Source organism: Natrix helvetica, assembly GCF_964273705.1.
Source record: "Natrix helvetica genome assembly, chromosome: 8".
Classification (NCBI taxonomy): Eukaryota; Metazoa; Chordata; class Lepidosauria; order Squamata; family Natricidae; genus Natrix; species Natrix helvetica.
The window spans coordinates 17,894,568-17,922,418 of record NC_138559.1 but is presented as its reverse complement, the minus strand read 5'-3'; the positions used below and the strand labels follow the sequence as shown (position 1 = coordinate 17,922,418).

At 41.7% G+C, this 27,851-nt stretch overlaps 1 protein-coding gene across 1 annotated transcript; it reads left to right on the top strand.

Annotated features, from left to right (window-relative positions):
• Positions 1–1,397: 1,397 nt before the first annotated feature.
• NRGN (neurogranin) lies at positions 1,398–27,845 on the top strand. Its single transcript, XM_081961095.1, has 3 exons — positions 1,398–1,635; positions 15,291–15,505; positions 25,652–27,845. The coding sequence occupies exons 1-2, from the start codon at positions 1,621–1,623 to the stop codon at positions 15,495–15,497; spliced, it is 222 nt and encodes a 73-aa protein (XP_081817221.1). The 5' UTR covers positions 1,398–1,620; the 3' UTR covers positions 15,498–15,505; positions 25,652–27,845.
• Positions 27,846–27,851: the final 6 nt, after the last annotated feature.

Below are 27,851 nucleotides of genomic sequence, written 5' to 3'. Positions count from 1 at the left end.
CTCAAATATTGGAACCCTCCTATCATGTCTCCCCTGGTCCTTCTCTTCATTAGACTAGCCATACCCAGTTCCTATAACCGTTCTTCATATGTTTTAGTCCCCAGTCCCCTAATCACCCTGGTTCCTCTTCTTTGCATTTTTTTCTAAAGTTCAGAAAGTTCGGGTAGAGTTCAGAAAGGATGGCTGAGTTGACACAATATGAGAAGGCTGCTTAATAGACATGTTCCACCATTTGGGGATGAAGTCTTCAGATGAACTTAGCATGCCATCTGAATCCAGGATGGCCTCTATTTTATTTGTGCAGAAGCTAAAATTTGAATCCAAAGTTTGCCCTTGGTTCTTGTAAATCAGAAATGGCTATTACTACTTTGGTTGATATGTTAAGCCTTAGATCAGTGTTTCTCAACCTTGGCAACTTGAAGATGTCTGGACTTCAACTACCAGAATTCCCCAGCCAGCGAATGCTGGCTGGGGAATTCTGGGAGTTGAAGTCCGGACATCTTCAAGTTGCCAAGGTTGAGAAACACTGGTTTAGATGAACACGATTTAACTAGATGAGATAAGAATGTGGGTACAATGTAAACTAATATGAAAGCAAAGACATCACCTTGTTGACAAAGGTCAGTATAGTCAAAACTATGGTTTTCCCAGTAGTAATAGATGGGTGTGAGAATTGGACCATAAGGAAGTCTGAGCACCAAAGAATTTATGCATTCAAATTATGGTGCTGTAGAAGACTTTTGAGAGTCCCTTGAAATGCAAGGAGACCAAGTCAATCAATCCTAAAGGAAATCAGCCCTGACTGTTCTTTGAAAGGATAGATACTGAAGCTGAAGTTGAAATATTTGGGCCATCGAATGAGAAGAGAGGACTCATTGGAAAAGACTGAAGGCAAAAGGAGAAGGGGACAGCAAAAATGAGTTGGTTAGATAGTGCCATTCATGCAATGAACATGAATTTGGGTGAACTCCGGAGACAATGGAGGATGGGGGAGGGGGAGAGGGGACAGATGCCTCATTGTCCATCATAAAGGCCAGATCTGCCACTATCTGCAGATCACTTTTCACCTATGTTTGTAACATCCCATGTTGCAACAAAGCTGCTTTATTGTGTGCATTCACACCACATAACTGTTAATGTCTAAGACCAATAAGTCCATAATGAATGAGGTTTCCTAGGGAATAAACCAGCCATAAATGGGTCTCCATGCACTGATAAAAGTGACCTACTGAGGTGGCCCTAAAATGTTGGGTGTGGTTTTTTGCCCCACTCCCTTGTTTCTATGGCAAAGAGCTCTTGATGCTAGACTGCCTGTCTCTTTAAGTATTTACGGGTGTTAGTTGGAAGCAAGGGGAGTTGCTGTAAAATAAGCTAGAGAGAGAGAGAGAGAGAGAGAGAGAAAGAGAGAGACAAATTAAAAAGCACAAGAATCAGAGCTGCCTGGTTAGACTTGAGAAGCTGTCCTGGGTGCCACAGGCAGGAAGCTCTAGTCAACTTAAGCACTTTGCCAAAGAGTAGATCTGAAGACAACCAGAGGAGAAAATAAAGCAAGCTTTTTCTTTCTTTGAAGTGGAGCAGAAAGCGGATCACAGACTTCCGAGCGCCTATCAATCTCCCAGGATGGATTGCTGTAATGTATGTACAAATTATATTATACTTTTTTTAAAAGAAAAAACCTGTACCCCCAAATTTTGCACTGGAAGGTGATAAAGTTGACTAGGGGGAGACAAACAATTAAAGTCAAAGAACAAAAGCCAGGGTTTTTCAGTGCTGCTGTTGTCATTGACAAAAGGTTAATGGAAACAGTCTTTGGGGTTTCCAGCAAAACTGTAGGGGATGTTAAGGGCTGAATCTCTTTTCTTAACCTTAAGCAGACTTCTCCACCTGGGCTGAGGGTCTACGATGCCCTTTATGGGATGTGGGAAATCAGAGAGTGAGAGTCATAGGTGGTCTTTTAATGCATTTACTCGAGTTTGCTGACATTTTGGAGAATGAATGAAAGATGTGTATCCATGAAAAAGTAGATGATAGATAGATAGATAGATAGATAGATAGATAGATAGATAGATAGATAGATAGATAGATAGATTGATTGATTTTAGTTTACAACTGTTGGATTCAACCAGCTATTTTTCATTTGTACTAATTCCAAATTAATGCAGGTGGGCTGTTTTGCTTTAAACTGTTGTGGTCCCTTCCCCGACCCCCTTGACATCTTGAGAGTCAGCATCTCTGCCTGGCACAAACATTTCTAATGACTGGAGCGCTAAACGTGAAATAACAACAGGGCCAGCAGAACTCTTAGTTAATGTGTGGGAGTTGTTGCTGATTGCTGTTCCTGTGCTATAGAGGGGGAAAAGAGAGCGAGAAAGAGGAGGAAAAAGCAGCAACATTCTTTTGCAAGGGGCGTTTGAGAGGGAAGCGTAGCGTATCCTTCCTAGCCCCTGTTAATCGGAGGACCAGGATTAAGAATCCTTTCCCCATCTTACGAAACAGGGAAGAAATCAAAACACTTTATTTTAGATGAGTGGAGAAATATTCCTTTCTCCACAAATATTCTCTAGACAGTCTAGAGAAAAGAAGGACTGGGTGGGGGGCGCATGATACAGTATTCCAGTATTTGAGGGGCTGCCACAAAGAGGAGGGGGTCTACATTTTCCAAAACACCAGAAGGTAACGCAAGAAACAATGAGTAAAAGCTAATCAAAGAGAGAGAAGCAACCTAGAAATAAAGAGAAACTTCCTAACTGTGAGCACAACTAACCAGTGGAACAGAAGTTGCCTTCAGAAGTTGTAAATGCTTCATCACTGGTGATAGGTTTTTAAGAAGGGACTGGACAGCCACCTACCTGAAATGGTATAGGGTCTGCTGCTTGAGCAGGGGGTTGGACTAGAAGACCTCCAAGGTCCCTTCCAGCTCTATTCTGATTGATTGAATGATTGACTTTTCAATGTGTGGGTTTGCATTTTGGAAGAACTCCAGATTAGATGCAAATGATCGGCCCTTTCCAGATGTTTTGTACTACTACTTCTTCTTCTCATCATTCTCAGTTGGGAGGGGAAGAAATAAGCTCATACTTTTGGTGAAGTAGAAGGTTAAGGGATGCCAACTATTCTGGAGATGCCAACCATGCCTGTTTCCCACTTATCCGGATCATCTTTGCTTTGAAGAATGTCGGGTTAAAGTTTCACACATCCGAATTGCTAGGCCAGATCCGATTTGGCGTTCATTCAAATCTCTGCTTAGTTGGACAGATTCCTTTCAGCCATCATATAGATGTAAATTCATGCGTGTAAGTACTGGCTTACTGTGTAAGACATCCAGCCAGCTGCTGTCATAAGTTTTAAATAGTGAATCATGTACAGTACTGTAGGATACAGAGGCTTCAGTATTACAGTTTCCTAGGCTATCTTTAACAAGGAGGAAAACATATTTTAAAAGCAGCATACAATAAATGGCTATGATGTAACCAGAAACCAAACATCCTAGCACTGAGCACATATCAAGAAACCGAATATTAGCCTGCTACTTGTGGAAATGCCCTTGGCATGCCCCATCTACTTCCCTTTGCAATTGTGATGGCTTCTTTTATGCCCCAATCTTCACTAAGGTGGCTTTTGAAACGGTCAACCTATTCTGCAAAGCATCTAAAGGCAGGACAAGAAGCAATGGATGGAAACTAATCAAGGAGAAAACGAACCTACAAACTAAGGAAGAATGTCCTTACAGTGAGGACAATTAATCAGTGGAACGACTTGCCTCCAGAAATTGTAGGTGTGGCAACACTGGAGGTGTTTAAGAAGAAATTGGACAACCATTTGTCTGGAATAGTATAGAGTTTCCTGTTTGAGCAGGGAGAGCTACAAGGTCCCTTCCAACTCTGTTATTCTGTTCCTGTCCAATCTTAGGGGACTGGAGGCTAAAACATATAAAAAACGGTTGCAGGAATTGGGTATGTCTAGTGAGTTTAATGAAAAGAAGGACTAGGGGTGACATGATAGCAGTCTTCCAATATCTCAGGGGCTGCCACAAAGAAGGGGGGGTCAACCTATTCTCCAAAGCACCTGAGGGCAGGACAAGAAGCAAAGGGTGGAAGATAATTAAGGAGAGAACCAACCTAAAACTTAGGAGGAATTTCCTGACAGTTAGAACGATTAATTAATGGAACGATTTGCGAAGTTGTGGAGCTCCATCGTGAAGTTTTTCAAAAAGAAATTGGGCAACCATTTGCTTGAGCATAGGATTGGACTAGAAAATCCCCAACGTCTCTTTCAACTCTGTTATTCTATTTTATTCTATTTTATCCTCTCCTCTCCTATCCCATTCCCATTCTTATCCTAATCCATCCTTCATGAACAGAATACTTAGAGAATTTTATCCCTGATGGTTCTTTCCTTGTACTACTCAAGTGATTTTCCAGCACTACTTCTGTCCTTTCCCTATTGGTCTGTGGCCAAAAGCAAGTAAAAGTTCATTCAGGAAGAATAATTGGGCATCTCTGTACCACTGGCCATTGCTCAGGAGCAATCAAGAAAGAGAGAACAGGAAAACATGTAAAGGTTGTTTGCTCCTTGGAGATGATGGTGGAACAAGCATCAATTGGAAGAAATGCTAGCATCCCTAAAAGATGTTTGACTCTCTTCCCCCACAGTACCAATGAAGTGATTTGCAGCTCACAAAAAGTGAATAAAAATTGTTAGCTGGAAAAGGAACGACCAGATTCCTGACTTTTTTTTTTTGCCACTTAAACTAACACAACTCTCCTTCTAAAATGTCCACCTCTCTTTTGAGCTCAGTCTGCCTAATGTCCAGAATTGCTCCATTTCAAGAGAGGATGCCATTCCAGGACTGTGTTTTTCTCCTTCCAGCCAGGCTTGGTCAGGTCAGCGTGTAAGAAGCAGTCACAACACAGGAAGGATGTTTCCAATAAGAGAAATTGACTTCCCTAATATGGACTTTGTCAGATGCTTCTTTGCACCCTTGTTCAAATCTGCATTAATTCACGTGCAACAGACTCTTAAAATATAACTGTTTGTTTGCTATCCCTCTAATAGAGAGATGGACCATCTCAAAAAGCCCATGCAGGACTGGCATTGAACAAAATGTAGATGGTCAACAACCATGAAACAGGGCAATAAGCCAAACTAGAAAGTTGAAAAATCAACCATTGCAAGAAGGCAAAGATAAACCATTTTGATATTACTTGAATATGTTCTTGAAGATCCAGGAGTCAAATGCCAATTAAGCCGTTGTTTTTAACAGGTGTCCTCTGTGCTTTGGCATATTAGAAATGCCACCTACAAGTTATTTAGCTGTTTAAAAGTATGAGAACTTCACATGTTTCAAAAAGAAAAGAGAAATATTTGCAAAGTCCACCGATTCTGTTTAGTACCAGCTAGCGTATTTGTAATGGAGTGCCATGAATCCGTTCTCATCAATTAAAATCATAGTCATTAAGAGAAAGCTCACCTCTCTGCTAATCACTTGACCCAGAAATTCTTCCAAGTCCATGAAGTTATCATAAAGCCAGAGGTTAGCTTTCTAAGCCAGATGAAGGTGCACATCTGTTCCAGCTCCTAAAAAGCTTGGGAGTATTTCAGCTGGGAGATGGCAGAGCTCTTGTCACTGTATTCGGATTAAACTGGCCCACATGTTTGCAGAGTTCAGAACTTGGTGTGGTCTTGATGCACCTTTAGGCCTTTGTAAAGTTGGAGTGGTGTTCAAGAGTGAAGATGGGGTAGGGATGTCTGGCTCCTGAGCTACCCGACCTTCCCCAGCTTCCTATCCGGAGCAGAAGCCTATTTCATGAGGACAGCAGTTCCCAGCCCTTCTTGTCAGCTGCTGCCAGTTTTTAGTGAGTTAAAAATAAACTTGATAAGCTGAAGACCTGATCAAGTTGGAGAGAACAGGGAACAGGGTTACGAAAACTTACTTTCTAATCTGGACATGTCCTTTTCTGTCTTTATGACACCCACATTTCTTCTTCAACCAGCTATTGGAACAGAACGAATAAGGTGAGCTATACATCAGCATTTCTCCTGAAGCCCCCAGAAGCCATCCAGACTGGGTGGAACCAAACTTTTTGGCCTCCTATTTGCATGCGAGGGGCAGGTTGACAGATGTATAAGGAGTCTTATAGATATTTAACTACCCATTTCTTCCTTGAAATTCCTAGAAACCACACCACAAACGGGTTGTTTCCCAGCCAAAGACATGCCTCAACCAGCTGAAGTTGGTATTCTGCTTTTCAGAGCTCAGCACTGGTTCTTTCAAAGGAAAGTAGATGCGTGTTGGAGAATGTTCCCATTAGCAGGGGCTGATGGCTATTTTCCCTTTTGAATAATGTGTGTCATTCCAAGCAATGCATTAGCAGCAAACCACAGTGGGTGAAAGTTAGAAGTGAAGTTTGAATTATTGGAGGAGTCGTTCTATTTGCTTGCTAGCAGTGATGAAAGGTGAGAAGTCCTAGGCCTTAAGGTTTGTTGCTAAAAGTCTTCCCCCCCCCCCAAAGTGGATGTCATTCGCAGCTGAAGTGAGAAAGCAAAGTTGCAATCCTAGTTTACCTGGAGTTCAAAAAGTCAGCGTTTTTGGTTCAAAGTGCAAGACAGAAAGCATTTGGGAAATGATCGAGAATTCCAGCCAGACTGATGTGACTTGGAAAGACAGGCTGAGTTTCCATAAAAGTTGCTTTGTTTCACCCTGAACTCTAGTAGAACAAGTGAAGATCTTCACTGAGAAACAATCAATATCAATAAATCCTGATTACAGGAGATAAATTGCCTGGGAACAGCCTGCTCTTAAGCAAGTCATCCCATCTAAGGTGGCTTTCTACACAATCTGGTGTTTCCTTGCCTCAATTTTCCAACATTGTCCAAAGTAATGGCAATATTCCCATGGGCTCAGTATTTCCAGAGGCAGAATCTATCGGGAGCAGAACTATCCAGGATCTTGTTCTATTCTCCTCCTTCCTCTTCTACCGACAGCTCACAGGACAGAAAAATGACAGGTTGTAATGTTATGTAGAGACTGACGAAGAGATGTTACCTTGGGAATGGTCAGATAAGAGGAAACATAGCCCATAGCTGCATAATGGGCAGAGCAAGAAGCTCAGAAGGGACCCTGCGAGAGTGACATTAGGAGAACTGGGCTTTCAGACTCGCAAGATTCTGTTAATGTAGCTTTGCAATAGAGTAGAATTAGCTTATCTGGTGTTTGTTTCCTGTCTGGGCCACCTGGGAAGGCTGACACAAAGGAAGAACCACTTTGCATCCTGCCCAAGGACTTCCAAACCTCTAGAACTAGCATTGCAGAGGTGCCACCACAGAGAAGGATTGCCAACGGGTGAGATCCACTGTTGTTTTTCTAGGGGGGAAAAATCAACCCAGTGAAGCTTTTACTGAGTAAAACACGCCCTTTCGCCAACAGCAGTTGAAACTTGGGGCTTGTTGACAGTCTTGCCAGAAAGTGAGAATGCAGTAAAAGTGCCTACAAAGGATTGAGGAAGCTGAGCCAAGGACAAGGCAACGAGAAACTGGAGACAGCCTTCTGTTAACTCCATTGAGGGATGAAGGCCCTATGTTACCATCAAACAGACTGACACATTCGCAGAGCGCATCTCGGGTATCTACTTCTTAATTATTCAGTACCAAGGCAGAAAAAAATGGGTCACTGATGCTGGGACTCATTATATCTCCTTAAAAGCCAGGAAGGTTTATGCGGCACCTAAAAGATGAATAGGGACATTGTGGTGTCAATTTTCAAAGCCAAAGACCCATTTCTGAAGATTAGCGAGTTGTTGCACTTATCTGAATAATCTGGCTCTCTCTTCCAAACCCATATTCTCCTCTATGACTTTTTAAATATTATCCCTTTTCACCTTTGGCCTTTGTTTTGTTTTTTTCTATTTTCTATCTAGTTAGGTAGCTGCACAATTTTTTTTGGGGGGGGGCAAGGCATATACAGTATTTAAAATACCTATTCTAATATACCAAAATTATGGATAACATATGTACATTAGGGAAAAGTGGTGTAACAAAATGCGGAAGGAAGGAAGGAAGGAAGGAAGGAAGGAAGGAAGGAAGGAAGGAAGGAAGGAAGGAAGGAAAAGAATATACAAAATAGGATACAACGGGAGAAACATAAACAGAATATGCAAAACATGCCTATGTAAAAGTTTTAAAACAATACAGAGCGTTAAGACAAATTTCAGGTTAGAAACATGTACAATTAACCAAAGCCAACAGTGACAAATTACACAAGCACAAAAGGTCTACTATGGATGAACTGAGAATCTTCCTTTTAAATACTTGGCCCCACAAATGTAATTAACTAGTGGAAGGAAGACAATTTATCAAGCAACTCCCTTTTTGGCTTGCTGGTGAGAAAAGTCTGGAGGTTTTTATTTTCTGCAACTTTATTGAAGACAAAAGAGTTTTTTCCAAGAAGAAGGGAAGGGGGAGGCCATTTGGTTAGTTTACATGGTTACTATGGAGTCGGGAGACCTGAAGGAAACAGTCAGATGATCTTGGATAAAGAGCAGAGGAAGGTTTAAGCATGGTGATTACCAGGGGAAAACTGACTTTTATTTGGAAGTTTTGAGTAGCAAATGCATAGAGAAGGCTGACCTTTTGCAAGAACAGATGCCTGTTGAACAGGGATGGGTTCCTGCCAGTTCTAACCTCTTCTATAGAAGAGGTTCCACAAATCTACAGTGCCGTTTAGAACCAGTTCCAGCTCCCTCCCCCCTGCCCGTCTGCACATCATCAAGATGAAGAGCGAGAAGAGGAATTCTGGGAGTTGAAGTCCACAAGTCTTAAAACTGTCAAGTTTGAACACCCCTGGGGGGTTTTTTTCTAAAGGGTTAGGGGTGCAAGGATCTTGTAACTTGACAGCTTTAAGACTTAAGTGCTTCAATGCCAGAGTTCCTGAGACAACATGACAGGAGGAGGAATTCTGGGAGTTGAAGTTCACAAGTCTTAAAGCTGTCAAGTTTGAACACCCCTGGGTTTTTTTTCCTAAAGAGTTGGGGGTGCAAGGATCTTGTAACTTGACAGCTTTAAGACTTGCACACTTCAAATGCCAGAGTTCCTGAGCCAACATTTTGGTTGCTAAGCAAGAGCGTTGTTAAGTGAGTTTCACCACATTTTACAAGTTGGGCCACGCCCACCCAATCACATGATTGCCAAGCTGCTCCCACTCGGTCACATGGCTGCCAAGCCACTCCCACCCAGTGACATGGCTGCCAAGCCACTCCCACAAAGCAGGCCACACCTACAGAAGAGGTTCTAAAAAAATTTGAAACCCACCACTGCTGTTGAACTATAATATTTTCTAGTACCCGTGGATCTTTAGACTCATCACAGATTTCCTGTCCTTATTTCTCTCTAATTTTGAATACCTGGTAGCTATAAAGTGAACACTTGGTATCTTTAACAACTAGCAAAGCCCAGAGTTGGTCTTTGGTGTGAAAGTCACTATATTCATCACCAGTGATGCTTTCATAGATTATCACAGCAGGGCATTATGAATTTAATTTAAATAACTTCCCATGATTGCTTCTTTAATAAACATGCCAATGCAGAATTGACTTCCTGCCACATAGCCCTTTGCTAAGTTTCTCTTCTAACTTGGAACCTATCCTTTATCTATAACCTGTAAGTGGGATATGTTGCCTGTTCATACATTATACTAATTTAGAGCTAAACCAAGGTTACTAAAAAAAAAGAGAGAGAAAATAAATAATTGTTTCCAAATCTTGATTGCTAAGCCATGACATGGGCATATCATGAGTTTTGTTTTAGTATGCTGGGTGAACGAAACCTCTAGTTAAATATGCATTTGTGATGGTATATAGAATGTGGAAGGATCTTGTGAGATGAGAAGAAGACATGCTGCCTAGGGAATGATCAGTGAAAAGGCAGAAAAATCGAACAGCTGTTTAACAGTTATCACAGGGCTGTCAAACTCCCGGCCCATGGGCGAGCTGCATCATGTGTTGGCCACACCCACACCCGGCTTAGTGAAGGGGAAAGTTCTGATATGTCATGTGACATGACTGTGACAACATGAGTTTAAGACCCCTGAGTTATCAAAAGACACTTAGGAAGGATCCACCCTAAATTAATCAGGCTATAAAAGACACCCCGGGAAATCTGTATTTTCAGACTTGCAAGATTCTTTTAATATAGTCTTACAATGAAGTAGAATTAGATGCTCTGGCTGTGTTTCCTATTTTTACCTGGGATAGTTAACAGCATTTAAGCTCACTCCAATTTCATAGTTAGAATAGAGTATGAACTAATATACTATGTCATCAGTCCACCACCATTTATACAACTGAGCCTTTTACAATGTGTAGATTTCCTCCCATTTTTGCACAGCTTTCTCACTTGTCTAATGGGGTCAATCAAAGCTATGCAATTCAGAGACACAGTTGTTAGAAAGGCCGGTAGTACAGACATAGCGTAGAAGCCAGGAAGATATCTCATGGGCTCGAATATCATTAGGCAAATAATACTACTTAATTTGCACGGTTTAGTTATCTAAATAATTTATATGGCCACCAAATGTGGACCTTGAGATTTTGAGCAGCATGCAATGCATCAGAAAACCAAACAAAAATAAACAATTTCAATTAAAATCCAAAACATTAATAGGTGACCAGGAATCATAATCTTATCCTTTCTCAAGATGTCATCCTGACATCTTGGCCCTCCCCTGGGATTCTTGGTGGATGTTCATTACTGAAGCCTATAAGATATCTGGATTAGCAATTTCTTAAACTCGTAGTATCTCTTTACATGCATCTGACTCCTTAAAAGAACTTGAGTTATGACAGTCAACTTTTCAATCAAAATTAAGTAGTCAGTCAATAATTTTCTTTTGGTCATTGACAAAAAAAAACAGTCACAACTGATTAGAGTAGAATAAGCCATGACAAAGCAAACCAACAAAACAAGTGAAATGATAAGTTAAAGTTTAAGAATTTGGGCGGTAAAAATTACAATAAGATATTATACAATTTATATAAGAGAATTAAATGATTGTTTGGAATAATGGAATGCTAAAATTACTCACATATATAGAACCACTATAATACTAAAAGTGATGGAAAAGTCATAATTATTATTATATCTAATATAATAAATATATTTATTACTATATCTAATATAAGAAAATGCAGTGATGCAATGTGTATGTTAAAATAATACATAAGGAGTGATTATGGCTTCAAAACTAAAAAGAGTTTAGGGATAGTGACTATCTATGGTATGTTGTTAAGGTGACTAAAGTAAGCTAATGAAAATTAAGACAAAAATAGAATTCAATTGACAATAAGATATTGCTATAAAGACAATAAGACATTACTAAATGAACAGCTGCAACAATCGGACTTAATTTAACCTTTATTGGTTGAACGTTGAAACTTTGATTCCTGTCTCATTTCCTTTGCGTATTTGTTGTGTGAGTCCCTTCAACAACCAAAATGACTCATTTTTTCCCAATATAATGGGGGGGGAAATTCATTAATTAATTTGTTAATCATATTTGTAGGCAGCCCACTCAGAAAAACTCTGGACAGCAGACAGAAAAATGATATGAGTTTATTTTTTTCTTTTAAGTTCAGTCTCTCCAAAGGACTTTGGAGTTTATCTCAAGGAATTGTGGCATTGCTCTTGATAATAACGGAACAAAAAACTATGGTTCATGGGTGTGTGTGTGTGTGTGTGTGTGTGTGTGTGTGTGTTCCAAATAAACCAGAATATTGTAAAAAGCATATGTGGAAACGTATGTCATCATGATTGTTTGGGCAATCAATTTGCAAGAATATTTGCAAACTGAAGCAAAAATGGATGGATTTAAGATTGGAGGTCAGAAATGGAATGTGAAACTTGACTAATTCCTGTATACGGAGATTCTCAACCATCCAGACCACGGTTATTGTCACACAGGTGATTTTCTAAAAGGCACCTGGACTTTCTTGGTTTTCCTCATTGAAAATGTTTCGCTTCAAATCCATGAAGCTTCTTCAGTTCTTCAGACCTGAAGCTTCTTGGATGAGAAGCTAAATGTTTTCAAGGTGGGTGAAAAAAACAGGAATGTCCAGATGCCTTTTGGAAAAGTATCTTTGGGCTGACTAATTTATTCTAGATCGTCTATTAGATACAGTTTAAAGATCATAAACTTTATAAATTAATGATGTGTTGTATGAAGGCATTATTGTACTGTATATCTTATTGTCTGTCCTAGATTAGCTACTGATCAGCAAGTAGAACCTTTAGTCCAGCTTATGTTTGTTCCGGACAACATCAGAAAAGCTTAGACTACTTAAAGAATCTTGAATAAAATGTGGTAACTTTTATATCTGCTCTCTTTCTTCCCTATCAAAAGAGAGGGAGGTTATCCATTAAATTGCATAAGCTGCTCTCTGCTTAAAAATCACAAAGTTTTGCCCACACAGGAGGTTAAAAAAAGGGAACTGCAAATAGCAGGGAGTTACCCACCCCAAGATGGACTTATATAACCATTCCCCAGCTGTGCAATGTTAATGTGCTGAAAACACACATACACACATGGAAAATGCAATGTAGCGCAACCAGTGTGGCATTTTTCAATATCTAAACACAACACATCTCAAAATAGCTTGCAGGGGAGGAATGTAAGGACTCAAGAGCTCCGTTCATGTATAATGAAGTGATAAAATACATTTTTAGAAGGCAAGCACATTTTTCATCTGGCCAGTAAGAGGCATTTAAGCTCTGCCTGTCATTTGTAACAGTCTGGTAAACTCATAGGTTTTTTCCCCCCAAACTACAGTGCTGGAGAGTGAGCTAAATATGGTTTATTCCTGCTACCTTCATGCTATGTTCCAAGGGCAAGTCTCTTCAAAAGGAGTCACCACAGTGTAGGAAAGATGTGGGGACTCTAAAAAGAGTGCAGAGAAGAGCAACAAAGACAATTAGGGGACTGGAGGCTAAAACATATGAAGAACCGTTACAGAAACTGGGTATGTCTAGTTTAATGAAAAGAAGGACCAGAGGAGACATGATAGCAGTGTTCCAATATCTCAGGGGCTGCCAAAGAGAGGAGGAGATCAAGCTATTTTCCAAGGCACCCAAAGACCAGACAGGGAATAATGAATGGAAACTGATCAAGGAAATCAATATCTATATATCTATATCCATACCCATACCCATATCCAGGTAGGTAGGTAGGTAGATAGATATATCACAGCTGGCATCCCCATTACTTCCAAATTATTCCAAAGCGTTACATTTAGGTGAATGATTCCATTATTGTGCAAACTGGGGGCTAGTAACCAAGACTGAAGGAAGATGACAATTAAAAGGTGGTTTTGTTGTAGCCATCAGGAGGGAGAGCCTTTAGGAACCTGTTCAGCAGAATGAGCCGGAGTCCTTCCAAATGCAGAAAAGCTGTCCTGTGACATACAAAGAACTAAGCAAAATTGTACCTACCACCATCTAAAGAACTCAGTCCCCATAAGATTTAGTTATGCAACTGCCCTATTTGAGTTCAGAACATGTGTTTGAATGACACGCTCGTCAACACTTGGGGAAACAACACCTCTCCTCAGCTAAATTGAGCAGCAAGAGAGGTAGAACAGCAAAATCCCATTTGAAAATGGCAAAGACAGATAGAAACCTACCCCCGAGCACTTGTATCCGACACATGTAGCACATTTTTGTAGGAATCCTTCCTTGCACCCTTTGAATAAAATCCTAGTTAATGTAGAACTGAATTCCTGAAGATTTCATTGATACAGCCATAGCATTTTCTTGAAAACGATATCTGTATTTTCCCAGGAAAAGTAGATAAGGTGGGATTGAAATGTCAGCACCTTCCTGAGCATACTGATGTGCTCCAAATCTGTTGGCGATGCCCATTTTGGTCTCCAAATTCATGGAGATTTAACCCTAACCCTAAGTGAATTCCCCCCCCCCCAATGGGATTTTCCTAAGATTTTTACGAGGAAGGATAGGCAAGGCAGGATCAAAAAGTCAGCACCTTCCTAAACATACCAACGCACTGTGAATCTGTTGGCAAAGTTCATTTTGCTCTCCGAATCCCCAATGGGATTTTTCCTTGTGTTTTCCCAGGAAATGTAGAAAAGGCGCAATCAAAAAGCCAGTGCTGTCCTAAACATATAGACACGCTCCAAATATGTTTGCGATGTCCATTTTGTTCTCCCAATTCATGGAGACTTAACCCTAGCCCTAAGCGGATTTGTCGCCAATGGGATTTTCCCATGGCTTTTCCCAAGAAACGTTAATAAGACCATATCAAAAAGTCATTACCGTCCTAAGCCTACCTACAGACTGGGAATTGTGGATAAGGTGGGTTCATAAAGTCAATGCCTTCGTAAGCATAACCAAGTCCATTACAACATTTTTTTTTTAATGTTGTACGCCACCCTGAGTCCTTTTGGAGAAGGGCGGCATATAAATCCAAACAAACAAACAAACAAAATCAATTTTGCTCTTTGAATTCATAGAGACCTAACCTTAAGCCTAAGTGGATTTTGCCCCCTATATTGTTTACCAAGAAACATAGATAAGACAGGCTCAAAAAGTCCTTGTCCTTGTAAGAATACCTACAAACTATGTATCTGTTGGTCATGTCAATTTTTCTCTCCAAATTCATGGAGACCTAATCCTAACCCTAGGAAGATTTGCTCCCAATGGGATTTCCCCAGCTCCTAGTTAGCCATCTCAAGGCCAATGAACAATGTATGGCTTCTCAATATTTTGTTGCCACTGTCTATCCCAAAGAAGTTCTGCAAAAACAATCCCCTCTATAACCCCATAAGATAGGACGGGTAACCGGAGGTGGTATTCAGCCAGTTCTGACTGGTTCTGGAGAACCAGTAGTGGAAATTTTGAGTAGTTGGGAAGAACCAGCAAATAGGCTGGCCCCACCCCTGCTGCCTCCCAGCCTCAGAGCTGATCTTCCTTTTTTGCCCTGAACAGGAGAACGGAACTGGAAAGCAGGTTAGAGGGGTGGGGAGGGAATGCGGATTTTGCAGTAACCTTCCCCTGCCATGCCCACAAAGCCACGTCCACATAACTGGTAGTAAAAAAAGATTGAATCCCACCACTGCTGGTAACCTTTCCTCAACCATTCCTCTTTGGTTTTCCTTGGTCATGTTTTTTTTTTTTAAACATGGCAACCGGTCTTCTTTGACGGCATTGCCCAGAAGCGCACCTGTGGAGGTAAGTTGATGCAAAGAGCAGGCAAAGTTTCACCGCTGCTGATTTTGTATTCTCATTAGGAAGGAGCTTGCACCAAACTGGACGAAGACATCTTGGATATTCCATTAGATGACCCAGACGCCAACGCAGCTGCTGCCAAGATCCAGGCCAGTTTCCGTGGCCACATGACCAGGAAGAAGATTAAGGGGGGTGAAATTGAACGCAAAAGCAAGGACCCCGAGTGTACAAGCAGCACCCGGGCTGGAGACTTGCGCAACGGAGATTAAGCAGCCTGGTAAGAATTCTCCTCATCTCTTCCTGATAACATAATTTCAGGCTGTTGTGAGATTGTTCTGACCTAGGCTTCCCCAAAAAGTATGAAGCAGATTCCGACAAAACCCCTTTTATTAAATGAATGTGAATTCCTCTAGTAAACAGTCTTTCAAAGGTGAATTTATGACCACAGATCTTATCTAGCTTGGAAATCTGCCATGTAAATATTTTCCAAATGCAGTGCTGTGCAAGAAAAGACTTGGCAGAGAGTGTCTGAGATTGATGGATAGGTTTTCACACTCCTGAAATGAACGAAAGAACAAACAAACAAACAAATTGTTTCCTGCAAAAGCCCATTCCCCTTTCGCTCTTATTTCCTATGGGTGGGGCCATTCACTGTCCACCTGTGGCTTTACTCCCAAGTCAACCCTGATTTCTCAGATGTTCTTGTCTTCTGGCAGCTCTGCGCATGTGCACCCTGGGAACAGGCTCCAGCTGTTTCTCTGCCTCACTGCTGTCTAGCTCCACAGGTAGCTAAGAACTTCCAGATGGCCTTGGCCCCATCTCTGCCTCTGACGCAGAGCCCTCATCCGAGCCTGGCCCATATTCCTTCCCAACCTCCTCACTGTCTGAATCTGCTGCCAGCTCCGCTGGCCACTGGCGGGCCACAACAGAGATGACTTTTCCTAAGCACCTACTATATCCTACTGTTTTTTCTGTCTCCACAAAAAAATAACCCTGCGAGACTATGATAGACTGGCCAGAGTGAAAAGCTCAACACCTGTGGTTCATTCTTACATCTAACTGGCCCATCAGAGCAGGAAGGTGGGAAATGTTGCGGGTCCCAACTCTCAAGGAAATGCATCTGGTGGGATCTGGCAGAAGGATCTTCTCTGTGATGGTTCCCTCTGTTAGGAATACCATTGCCCCAGAGATAAGATTGTCCCCCCTTCCACTTGCTTTACCACAAAGCCTTGAAAACATGATTTGGTCAGCAGGCTCAGGGACCCAATTCAGAGCCAATCAAGTGACTTGGTTTATTAAGGGGTGGGGGGAGGTGAATTTTTAACTCTTGAGATCTCAATGTTGTAGTCACTGTGTGTCAGTTAGGAAGCTGTATTAATTTGTTTAATAAATAAATACCAATAAAAGAGAACATTTATAGCTCAGGGTTGAACTGTGGAGTTCCTTGGTGCTCTCTTAGCTTGGTTGTTTTCTTCCAAACATTTCATTACCCAACTACAGTCGGTAACATCATCAGTGCTCAAAAATAACCAAGCTCAGAAAGCACTAGAGACGCCACGAATAAAGAAACAAACAAACAAATTCTAGTTTGCCGTAATGCACAAAACTGGGGAAAGATTTGTATCACAGCAAATCAAAATATAAGGGCTTCTGGGTTCACGAAATCTTATTTTTTTCAAAGGCCATCCCCCAAATTGGCTACCTGCCCATGGTATCTATTTCCGTACACTAGAAATTTCTAGGATTTTTCCATAACAAAAATGTTGATCTTCCTCCCTGCTCAGTTCATTTTTTTCCTCACAAAAAGCGGCAGAACTGAACCGCGACATGCGAAAGAACATTGAGATACTGTAAAACATACTGAGGGATGTGTTACACACCACTTGGGCCAGCTTGAACTGATCTCATGAACCACCACCACAACAAAAAATCCTTAGTGATTATTACATAAACAAATGCAAAGAGCTCACAATGAACAAGCTATGCTGGTGAGCTTGTCCCGGGCGTGCCTCCTCAGTTGATAATCTGGGGCAGGGTTCTCGTAGGAATTGAGATCAGGCTGAAGAAACTGTAGATTAGAAGGCTTTGCCCTACATACATAGCCAGAGTAAGGCTCAATTGTCACTCCTATCTCAGGCTTCTATGGCAGACAATGCGCATGTTACGGCCTCTGGCTCATCTTTGGGCTTTTGGCTGTCCCTGTCCGGCCTGCGTGAAGTCAATCAGAAATTGGAAATAAAATGTAAATAAGATGTAACACGCAATCTTACCAGTAGCAGCTAATCAAAACCTAATCTAATTCACTGCTTCTTTATAAAGCGATAAAGTTAATATTGAGCAAAAATTAGTTTAGCCTGTTGCCATGATGGCGAACCTATGGCACATGTGACAGAGGGGGCACGCAGAGCGCATCATTTGTCCCTGCAAATGATGAAACAGAAGCTCATGAAAGAAAAAGACCTTATCTCTTACCATGCTGCCAGTGTTGGGATGCCCAGCTCCCTCCGGCCAAGCTGGTCTTTGGGTCTCTGCTGCGCATGCTTGCATGTCGGCACATGTGTTTATGTGCGCACCCACACCTTTCAGTTTGGACTTGCACATGTGCAGTTTGGGCTCTCAGTGTCTAAAGTTTCACCATCACTGGCCTATTGGTGTGACCCTCCACATCAGCCCCGGTTTCTCATGGGACCCCATGGGAAAATTAATTCCCCATCGCTCTTCTATAGGCTGCATGGAGATAAAAGCTGTGGATTCCATGCCCAGTAGAAATCTCCACAATGGCTTCCCCGTTTTACAATTTCATCTGCTTACCCCACCTCCTGTGCTGATCTTCAACTTTTAGGAAGGTTCTACGCAGCGACGTGCAGTCAGGTGAGGCAAATGAGGCACAGCCTCACCTCTCGTCATGAGAAGAATCAAAAAATGTAAAAGGAAAAAAATAAATTAAATGCTTGTATTTATCTACTGATCTGTACCATAAAGTTATTTTCCATTTAACTTCACCCATTTTACATTATTTGGTATTGAAATTGCAGAATTTTCACATTTACCGTTCAGCTACTCAGGCGAGAGCTTGCGGTGAGGCTGAGCTTGCTGCGTGCCTCACCGTGAATGACTTTTTAGGCGTTTTATGATCGCTCAGCACGAGTGGAGTTAAGCAGAGGCTTAATAGCCTAAAAAGTCAGACTAGGTGAGTCACGCAGTTCTCCTGCCTCATAGTAGAGGGCGCTGGTTCTTCCTGTGACTCAGCAGCAGCAGAGTAAATGACAGCCACACAGCGCGACTCATGCGGTCAAGATGTGATGATGTCAGTGCCTCACCAGCCATAAACCTCACCGCACGTCACTGGTTTTACTAAACCTTTGTGCACCTACCAGTGTACAAGTGCCAGGAGGACATAGGTCAAGAGGCCAAGCTGGTAGTGACTTCCGGTTCTGGCGGCTACGGCGACAGGCAAGCCTTTGCCTGCTCCCACTTTCCCGGTGGGCTTCCCCCACTCCGGGGGGGGGCACAGGACGCCTCAAAGGAGGCGTCCTGCCGAGGGAGCGGCTCGCGGAAGGCCCCTGCATCGGCGGCGGCTGGTGGGGGCTTCTCCGCCTCGCTCTAGGCACTGGGGAGCAGCTGGAGGGCGCGCACGCGTCTCGCCCCATGCCGAGCGGACAACGTACTCTTGAAGGAAGCAGCGGCGGTATGGTGAGAGGCTTCCTCCCCTCATTCCCTTCCTTTTGAAATAATGGACTTTTCAGCACTTTTAAAAAGCTAAACTTTCGGATCTTCGCTAGAAGTGCGGCTAGAGGGAGGGGGGTTTCCCCCCCCCTTGGACAAACGGCTTGAGAAGATTCTGCTTTCGCCCCCAGGGGAAGGAGGAGGGGGGAGAGCCAACTAAGGATGCCTCACCCCTTTAAAAGTGACTTTTATTGGATCTAGCTCCAGAACTTATGGGTGAACTGAGAACTTTTTGAACTTTTAAAGTTTTATTATGCCTCTGAGCCCAAAGCTGGCAGGGCAAGATGGCACACTTCCGTTGTCTTCATGAACTGTGAAACCTGACTCCACCTTTAAAATTCAGGCTTCCGGTCTTTGTCCCCGAGTCACCCAGAGGAATCTCTTGTGGATTGTTTTTTTTTTTTGAACTCTTTGGAGGAAAAACTTTCATCTATTGCTAGAGTAACTAAAGAAACTCCCACCTGTTTGGATCCTCTGCCTTCTGGATTCGCCTGCCTGCTCTACTTCTCCAGCTGCCCAGTTTCTACACTGACTGATCTCCTTGTTTTATAAACCATGTCTCCAAAAAGACCGCCTCCTGGAAAGCCTGGCTTTGCTACTTCTGCTCCAGCGTCTGCAACGTCCAGCCCAGCCACACAGTCAAAGATAACAGAACTGATGCAACCTAAGACTACAGAGATAGACCTTCAACAAATGCTTCAACAAATTTTACAGGGCCAGGAGGAAATTAAGAAACAGTTAAGGGAAATGAAAGATGAAATTAAAGAGAATCAAGCTCAAATTTTTAAGAATTCACAGAGACTGGACCTTGTGGAGGGTGGGGTGGCGGAGGCGAAGGGGGGGTAGAGGCCTTACAGAAGGGGAACAAAGAACTTGATATCCAGCAAATGAAAACAGAGTTTGAGAGAATGTCCTTTTATCTTAGATTTCAAAATGTAATAGAAGTAGATGGGGAAAATATAAGGGACATTATGACTAATATTCTAGCTGAATACATACACAAAGATAAACACCAGATGGAATGGGAAATAGACCTAGTTTATAGAGTGAATTCAGCATATGCCAAAACACACAATGTACCCAGGGAGGTTCATATTAAATTCCTTAGGAAAACCACAAGAGATGAAATTCTGGGTGTACAAAGGGGGCAAACACTGACATACCACGACAGGGAGATAACCATTCTGAAGCAGATTCCCCAAAAAATTAGGGAAAAAAGGAAAAGTTATTCGCAATTGGCGAATAAACTATACCAGAAGGGGGTGTGGTTTAGATGGTTGATGCCTGAAGGTATGCTGATATTCTGGGAGGAGACAAGAATTAGAATCAACACACCCATAGAGGCACAGGCCTTTATGGAAAAAAATAAAGTGAACCTAGAAAAAACAGAAGATACTACAAAGGTCACACAGGACACGGGAGGGGCCGGAGCTCTGCCGGCGGGGGGTGAAGGGGCAACACCAAGAAAGCTCAGATCACAAAAATGAACAAGAAAATCACAAAGTTATAAACACACCGAAAGTAACAATGAATCTATATCTAGACTATATATCATAACGATATGAACTGACTGAAAATTATTTTTTCTAGAATTAATATGCTGATTTTTTATGATTATGTATTAAGGATTGACATTTTGATGTAACCTATGAGTTTGGAGGGAGGGGGCGTCTGCCATATTTGCAACTGCCAAAATTTGTAACCATTCCACTTACCCTTTTCAGTAAAAATGTTTTTAAAAAAACCAATAAAACTTTTTTTTAAAAAAAAAAAAGAGGCCAAGCTGGTAGCTACAATCATGGGGCTGATGCCCTTTCCACATGCTTTTTTTTAAAAAAATATACATACCATCTTGACATGTTTTTGCCCTTTATCACCACGGTATTGATTTAACAACAGCAGCTGTCTGTCTGTCTGTCTGTCTGTCTGTCTGTCTGTCTGTCTGTCTGTCTGTCTATCTATCTATCTATCTATCTATCTATCTATCTATCTATCTATCTATCTATCTATCTTTATCTATATTATCTATCGCATATATCATCTATCATTATCATCTATCATATCTCTCTCTCTCTCTCTCTCTCTCTCTCTCTCTCTCTCTCTCTCTCTCTCTCTCTCTCTCCATCTCTCTCCACCCCTCCCTCCCTCTCTCTTTCCCTCTCTTCTCCTTTCTCTCTCTCTCTCTCTCTCTCTGCTATATGATCTTTTTGCTGCTATTTGATCTTATCAAATAAATCACTAGTCTGGAAACTCTCTCTGTCCTAGTTTTCACGTGGAAGACAAATCCTACACACTGATAGTTAGCATGGAAACCAATAGTAACTCCCCAAGGGAGATGAAGGGACTGGATTGCAATTTGATTTCTTCCATAGCAACACCAGCTCAAATTCTTCTCATCAGCAGAGTCTATTTTTAAAGGCTGGCAAGAATAAAGTGCATAAAGGAGTAAATCAACATTATAGGTAGAGCAAGAAAATCCAAACACAGCAAACAATTATGCTGCCATTATTCTAAAGGCATTGCTTTTTAATGAATGTATTTGTTGTGCACATTTTGCTGTAAAAAACTCAAAGAACAAGATGGGGTTTTTTTTTTCACCTCTTCCCTCTCTTTTCCCTCTTTTTTTCCTTTTGTGGTCTGTTCAGTTTTAAATTCAGAAGAAAGGATTTCATTTACTTGATTTTATTTTCCCATAACAAGCTAAACCAGCACCAATTAGGGACAGCAGGGTTTAGTGCAATGCATGAATTCGGTCCCAAAGGCTCACTTGTTGACTCCATTCACACATTGCCCGTATGAGTTGTTATTTTCAGCCTAAAGTTTTGCATAAAGCAGACAGCTGGCATCAAATGAGCCAGACTTATGGATTCATTACTATCTGGGGATAACAAGCGTTTTTAATGCTAGTGGGGAAAATAGGAAAGAATAGAGCAGCAATAAAACATTTAAGCATTTGGAAGGGAAACAAAAATCAAAAACAGCAAGACCAAAACATCTCCCATCCACTTTAATTTTATCCCATCTGGGAGGTTTTAAACTTTGGATAATTTCAGCAATAACTTATTTAATTATTAATATTCTAACAAATGTTTAATAGCACAATTGTGAAGAAAGACAGAAAAAGGAACCAAAAAAGAAATAAAGAAGAATTTATATGCTGGGTACACTTGAACAAAAACTTTCAAAGTGACATTAGATTAATACTTCATATAAAATAACCATAACTGTTATTGGAATCAAATCAACGATCAATAATTGGCAAAAGTAGCCCATATGTAAGATTCATCAGACTGAACAATTAAAATGTCCTTCATATTTTAGATATCCCTCTTTATAACTAAACAAATTAAAGCTAATATTTTAAAACCTTGTATTAAGAGAAACCTGGTGTTCAGATATAGTACAACTTTAAGATGTGTAGATTTCAGCTTCCAAAATCATCCAGCCTGCCTGGGGAATTCTGGATGTTAAAGTCAACACATCTTAAAATTGCCAAGATTGAGAAACTCTGGTTTTACCATGTTTGGTCTAGTGGTTAAGGTGCCACGCTAGAAAGTATGGCATGAATTCAAGTCCTGCCTTAGCCATGAAAGTCAGCTGGGTGATTTAGGGCCAGTCTGTTCTGACCCAGCTCCCCAAATAAGACAAACCCTCTGTAGTTAAATCAATGGTTCCTTTATTAGGAGGGCCAGCAAAAAGTCTATCTCACTGCAGGCTAACAAGTCTGTCTGGCAGGGAGATGAATAGTTGTTTGCCACATATATTCATCTCCACCCCCTGTCTTTTATCCCCAGAGCAAGAGTGGGGCTTCACTAACAATGATGGCTCTTCCATCCCAAAGATCAGCCCACAGATTTCCACTGCTCTCCTCTCCTCTGCCTTTTGCGCATCAGGCACTGGATCCAGCTGATCCTCCTCTTCCTCATCAGCCACCTCCAGACCTTGAGGCTGTTGACTCTTTCTCTAAGGGCTGACGGATGGCCCAGTCTCCGCCTCTGTCTCTCTTTCCGATAGTTCCATTCCCTGTCCCCCTCGAAGCTCGCAGGCTGCCTTGATGTTGACCCTGACTCCCACGTCTGCCTCCTTGTCTGATTCGGCTGCTGGAGGGGCTGTTGGCTGAGAGGCCACAACACTGTCCCTCTCCCTCAACCCAACCCACCACACAGGATTGTTACTGTGGGGAAAATAGAAGGAGGAAGACAGGAGGGGATATATTCGCCCCCTCGAGTTATTTTTAAAAATAATAAAGGCAGGACATAAAAAAAATAAATATCTCTCCAATCATCACCAAAGCTGAGAAGCGTATAGTCCTATAACTGAAATAATTAATTGATATTAACACAAGCATATTAAGAGTCAAATAACCTTGTGCCGAGGAACTCTAAAAGCTAATATAATTAGCACCTATACACAGGAGGCATCTCCTTCCATTTATCTCTCTCTCTCTCAGATTTTGATTGCTTTCTTAAATGCCAGTAACATTTGGGCAAGTTAGCTCTCCAGGTGTGAGCTGTTCCAGAGAAAAGGGGGCAGCCATCGAGACTCTGGATAGGGCTGGGATTAAGTCTTTTTCTGTGAGATTACTATTTTATGGCTTGCACTATAGTTTTCGTGTGTTTCCCAGAGAAAAAAAGGCAAGGAACTATGCAATCAGTTTTCAATAATCACATTCAAAGAGCCCATTGCTATTTCTGGTCTGGATGATCACTGGGACTAACAAGAAGGTACTTCTAATTCTTGGCATATACTTTGAAATTTTGCAAGTCCAGATGTCACAACCTTCTTTGGAGGTCTTGGAAGACGTTTATGAAATCAGAGATTCTCCTGGGTTAGGACAACGTGGAGGAAATGTATTTTGGATGTAGAGCACCTTGATTAAGCTTCTCTAATCAAACAGTTTAAGGTACAGGAGAAGTGAATACTTTTTTCCTGCTGTACTGTGATGGAGTTTATGTCCAGATTTAGCTTGTTTAATGCAAAGGCTGATCATCTTGTCTAGAATTGTTTCTGTACATTTTCCAACAAAATCTGTTCTATGCTTAAGTTTCGTTTGCTATGTGTCAATCAAAACACTTGGTAGAGACACAAACACATACCGTACGCCTCCATCATCTTCCCCATCAACCTTAATGTCCAGGAATACAAAAGGAGAAAAATGTAACTCAGACTGGAAAATTTTACAAATGATGCTCTCTACTTGAACATTTATTTGAGCGAACACAGACGTGGCCTTTTCACAAACAGATTATTTTTGATGACTTTCCCTATTGAATAGGAAAATAGGAAAAAACATTTTCTGTTTGTAGCTCAAAACACAAACCTCTGCTGGATTATTCTTTATCCCACTCTTTATTCGTATTACCAGGACAATTACCCCATCCACCCCTAATAATCAAATAAATAAACCCAAATAAAATAATTACATTAATATAACATAGTAAATGCAGCAAAATAATGTCTAAAATGCCATCTCAATGTTTTAGGATATCTTTTCCCATTTATCAGTGACTTAAAGTTGGTTTAAAAACACCCTTGTTCATTGATCATTTGGGTTTGCAGTTGGCAAACCATAATTAATTTGGAGCTTGAAAAAAACTGCCAATTATGGTTTATTCAATAAAGGAAGGTTAAAGAAACTACAGTTTAACAACCTGTAGATGTCCAGCATATTGATTATGGCCATTTGATATCCAATTGTTTGCCATTGATTATCCTTAAGGGAATTTTCAGTTTTTCCAGCTCAGTTGTGATATCCTGGAGGTATCTACTTAGCTCTAAAGCAGGGGTCCCCAAACCCCGGTCTGTAGATCGGCAGTGGGCCACGGCATGCCAGCAACTGGATTGCATAAACAAGCGAAGCCCCATTCATGGAATGCAGGCAGCACCTGAAACTCTTCCAGAGAGGTGGAAAAACCTCTCTCTATGGAACCAGTTCCGGGTGTCCAAAAGAATGGAGGTCACTGGTCTAAAGGAACCCCAGTGCTAACTAGATGGTCTGGTGCAACAAGGTTTAGGTTTTTTCCTTAAACTTCTTAGTTTATTTTGATTGCTCCATCTATGCAACCATAAGAGAAAATGGAACTGAGATTCAGAAAGGTGCCCCCTCATCCCCTGATGTAAGACAGTCTGGAAGGGCTGATGTACAGGAAGTTGCTCAAGGCAGTACATATCCTTCTAGAATCCCATCAGATCATCCTTCATCCCTGAAAACATGACCAATGACCTTGCATTAAAGCTGCCAGGGCTTCCTGCGGTAATTGGCAAGCCAAAAAAAAAAAAAAAAGCAAGGCCTTGAAAACAAGGCAGAGCAGAGCCATCTGCTAGAGGGTGACAAGAGCCAAACATCCTTCAAGCCTACACTTCCTTTGCAAATGTTACGTCCCAAATCGGCTTCCACATCCTACTTCCCTCCCCTCCAGAGTCAAACGGAGACACCCAGCTCTTCAGAGGATGCTTCCTGCACGCTCCATCTTTTCCCCTGCCTTCCTCCAAAACTGATTGTCCTTTCCAAACGACATGTATACCAAATCCGTCCCTCTTGGGGAGCTTTCGGTACAGTCAGTCCAAGCTTGGAGAGACAAATGATTCTTGGCCAGAAGACAAAGTCATTCTTGCCTGCCCAGATTGCTCTGCAAGTGTTTGTTGTGGTTATCTCAAATACCAGATTCAAGTGATCTGTTTTTCTTTCCTTCTACAGGGACTAGAGAAGAAATGGAAGGAACCATAGCATCCAGAGAGGTTCCTGATGGTCCCCTTGAATTCACCCTCTGCTTCCAGAAGAACCATCCTATTGTCTGAGCACAGGACAGACACAATCTTTTCTTTTGGACTGATTTTGCTTTCAGAACCTTCACCACTGCCCCTTCTCTTAAGAATACCGGTATCTATTCTGCCTGCCTTTTTTTCCTGCACAGATCCCAGGATTCCTCTTGGTTCCCCTCCCATGTCTGTCAAAATATCCACCCCCAAAGAGAGAGACTACATTGGTGCAATATATAATAACTACACCTTTACTTCTTGGTTGAATCTGTTGCCCCTTAGGATCTCTTGGTCTTTTATACCTGCTCTTCAGTTCTTTGCGATTTCCCATCCACCCAGCAGTCCCCGTGAGGCAGTGGGCCTTTATGGCAGAGTCCTGGATTCTAAGCAAGATGGGTAGTGGAGAAAAGTTGTTTAAATAGATGTGGTTTCGGGCTTTTAGGTTTATTTTCGTGACTGGTCAATAGAATTTGAGACAGATGATAAGGTAGTTTAGAAGCATTCTTGCCTTGGCTAATGGGACCGAAGACAGACACAATCCTATTCTAGGCCACAAAGCAAGATGTCCAACTTTCATTTTAAAAAAATTAAATTATAGATTATTTTTACCGAAGTGTAATAGGAGAGAGAAAAATAGATTGGCAATATTATACGTACTAGCCAATAGATGGCACTTTTCTCCCCTTTTCTTCTATACCTTCTGGGAGAGATCATAGCTAATAATTCTGCCATCCCATCCCTTAATTTGCAAATAGACATCCATCCCTCTCCACTCCATTGAAAACATGATGTCTGCCTTCACCATTGATGGTGGCAAGTGTTGCAAATGCCACAGAACCCTTTCAATTAAGCCTGTTCCTTAGAAATCTCTTTCCATGCTGCCTTCATCTGCCTAAAAGAAAGAGAAAAAGCAAATTGTGGTCCACCTCCAGCCAGAAGAAGAATGCCATTCCTTGTGTAGTGCAGACTATTGTTCTCCCAACCTCCCTCTTGCATGTTGCATGCTAGTTTATTCCATTGTACTCAACACTTCTAACACCCCTCTTTTAGAGATGTTGTGCAGAGGACCTCCCTTTGATCCATCCAGTCGTTGTAGAAATATTCCCTTTCATCAGTGATTTGAAACGGAGATATTATTAATCCTTTGGGTGTCTCTTGGTTGTTTTCCTAGTGCCATGACTTCTTTTTTCAAACCAACAGTAGCTGTAGGAGGGTCACTGCTTCCTAGAACCTTTGAGCCAGGGGACAAGATGACCTCTCTGCTCGTTTACTTTTACTACCTGCCCGCCTGCCATTGGCGTTAAGGCTCCTGATTTGCATGGATCCAAATGGACAATTGGTGGCTAAGATCTTTTTTCCCCCCACTGCAAACCATTTCTGACAACCCTAAGTTTGGGAAATGCTATTTGCGTGAAAACATTTTGCCTGCTTAGCTGATAATATGTTCAGTCTCCCTCCCAATCGTTCAAAGCCTCCTGGGTCTTGCTTTGATAATTGCACTACTACAGCTTCAAATGATCCTGTTGGGCTTCATAGATGAGAGGGCTCTAACGTAGCAATCCAAAGAACAGCCCAGGTTCCCTGATTGGCTAGCAGCTGAGAAAAGAGAGACCACCTCAACTTTTCCTTCAGTGCCTCCAAGAGTGCATGTTCATCCATGTTACCCCTAGGTATAGACAGTCACGTTATGGCCAGTGGTGATGATGGAACTAGAAAGAGTAAGGTAGAAGCATTCATGCCAACATTCTCCTTTGCATTCTCTGTGCCACAAGGAAGAATGGCAAACTCCATTGAGTCAAGTCACCACAAGACGCAACTAAGGCCATGTAGGAAGTGGCCTTTTCTCATTCAGCTTCACTTAGCTCACACCTGTCCTCTCCTCTCACTTGTGAATACCTCCTGCTTGTCTTCCTTTCCCCCCTTAGATCTTCTCTCTCACCCACCAACAGTTTGGCAGAATCTGCTGCCTTTGTCTTTTTTTAGCATCTCTCTCTCTCTCTCTCTCTCTCTCTCTCTCTCTCTCTCTCTCTCTCTCTCTCTCTCTCTCTCTCTCTCTCTCTCTCTCTCTCTCTTGCACGTGATGTCTTCTACTAAGATGGAATGTCAATAAAGAATGTTGTTATGTAAAACAAGAGTAC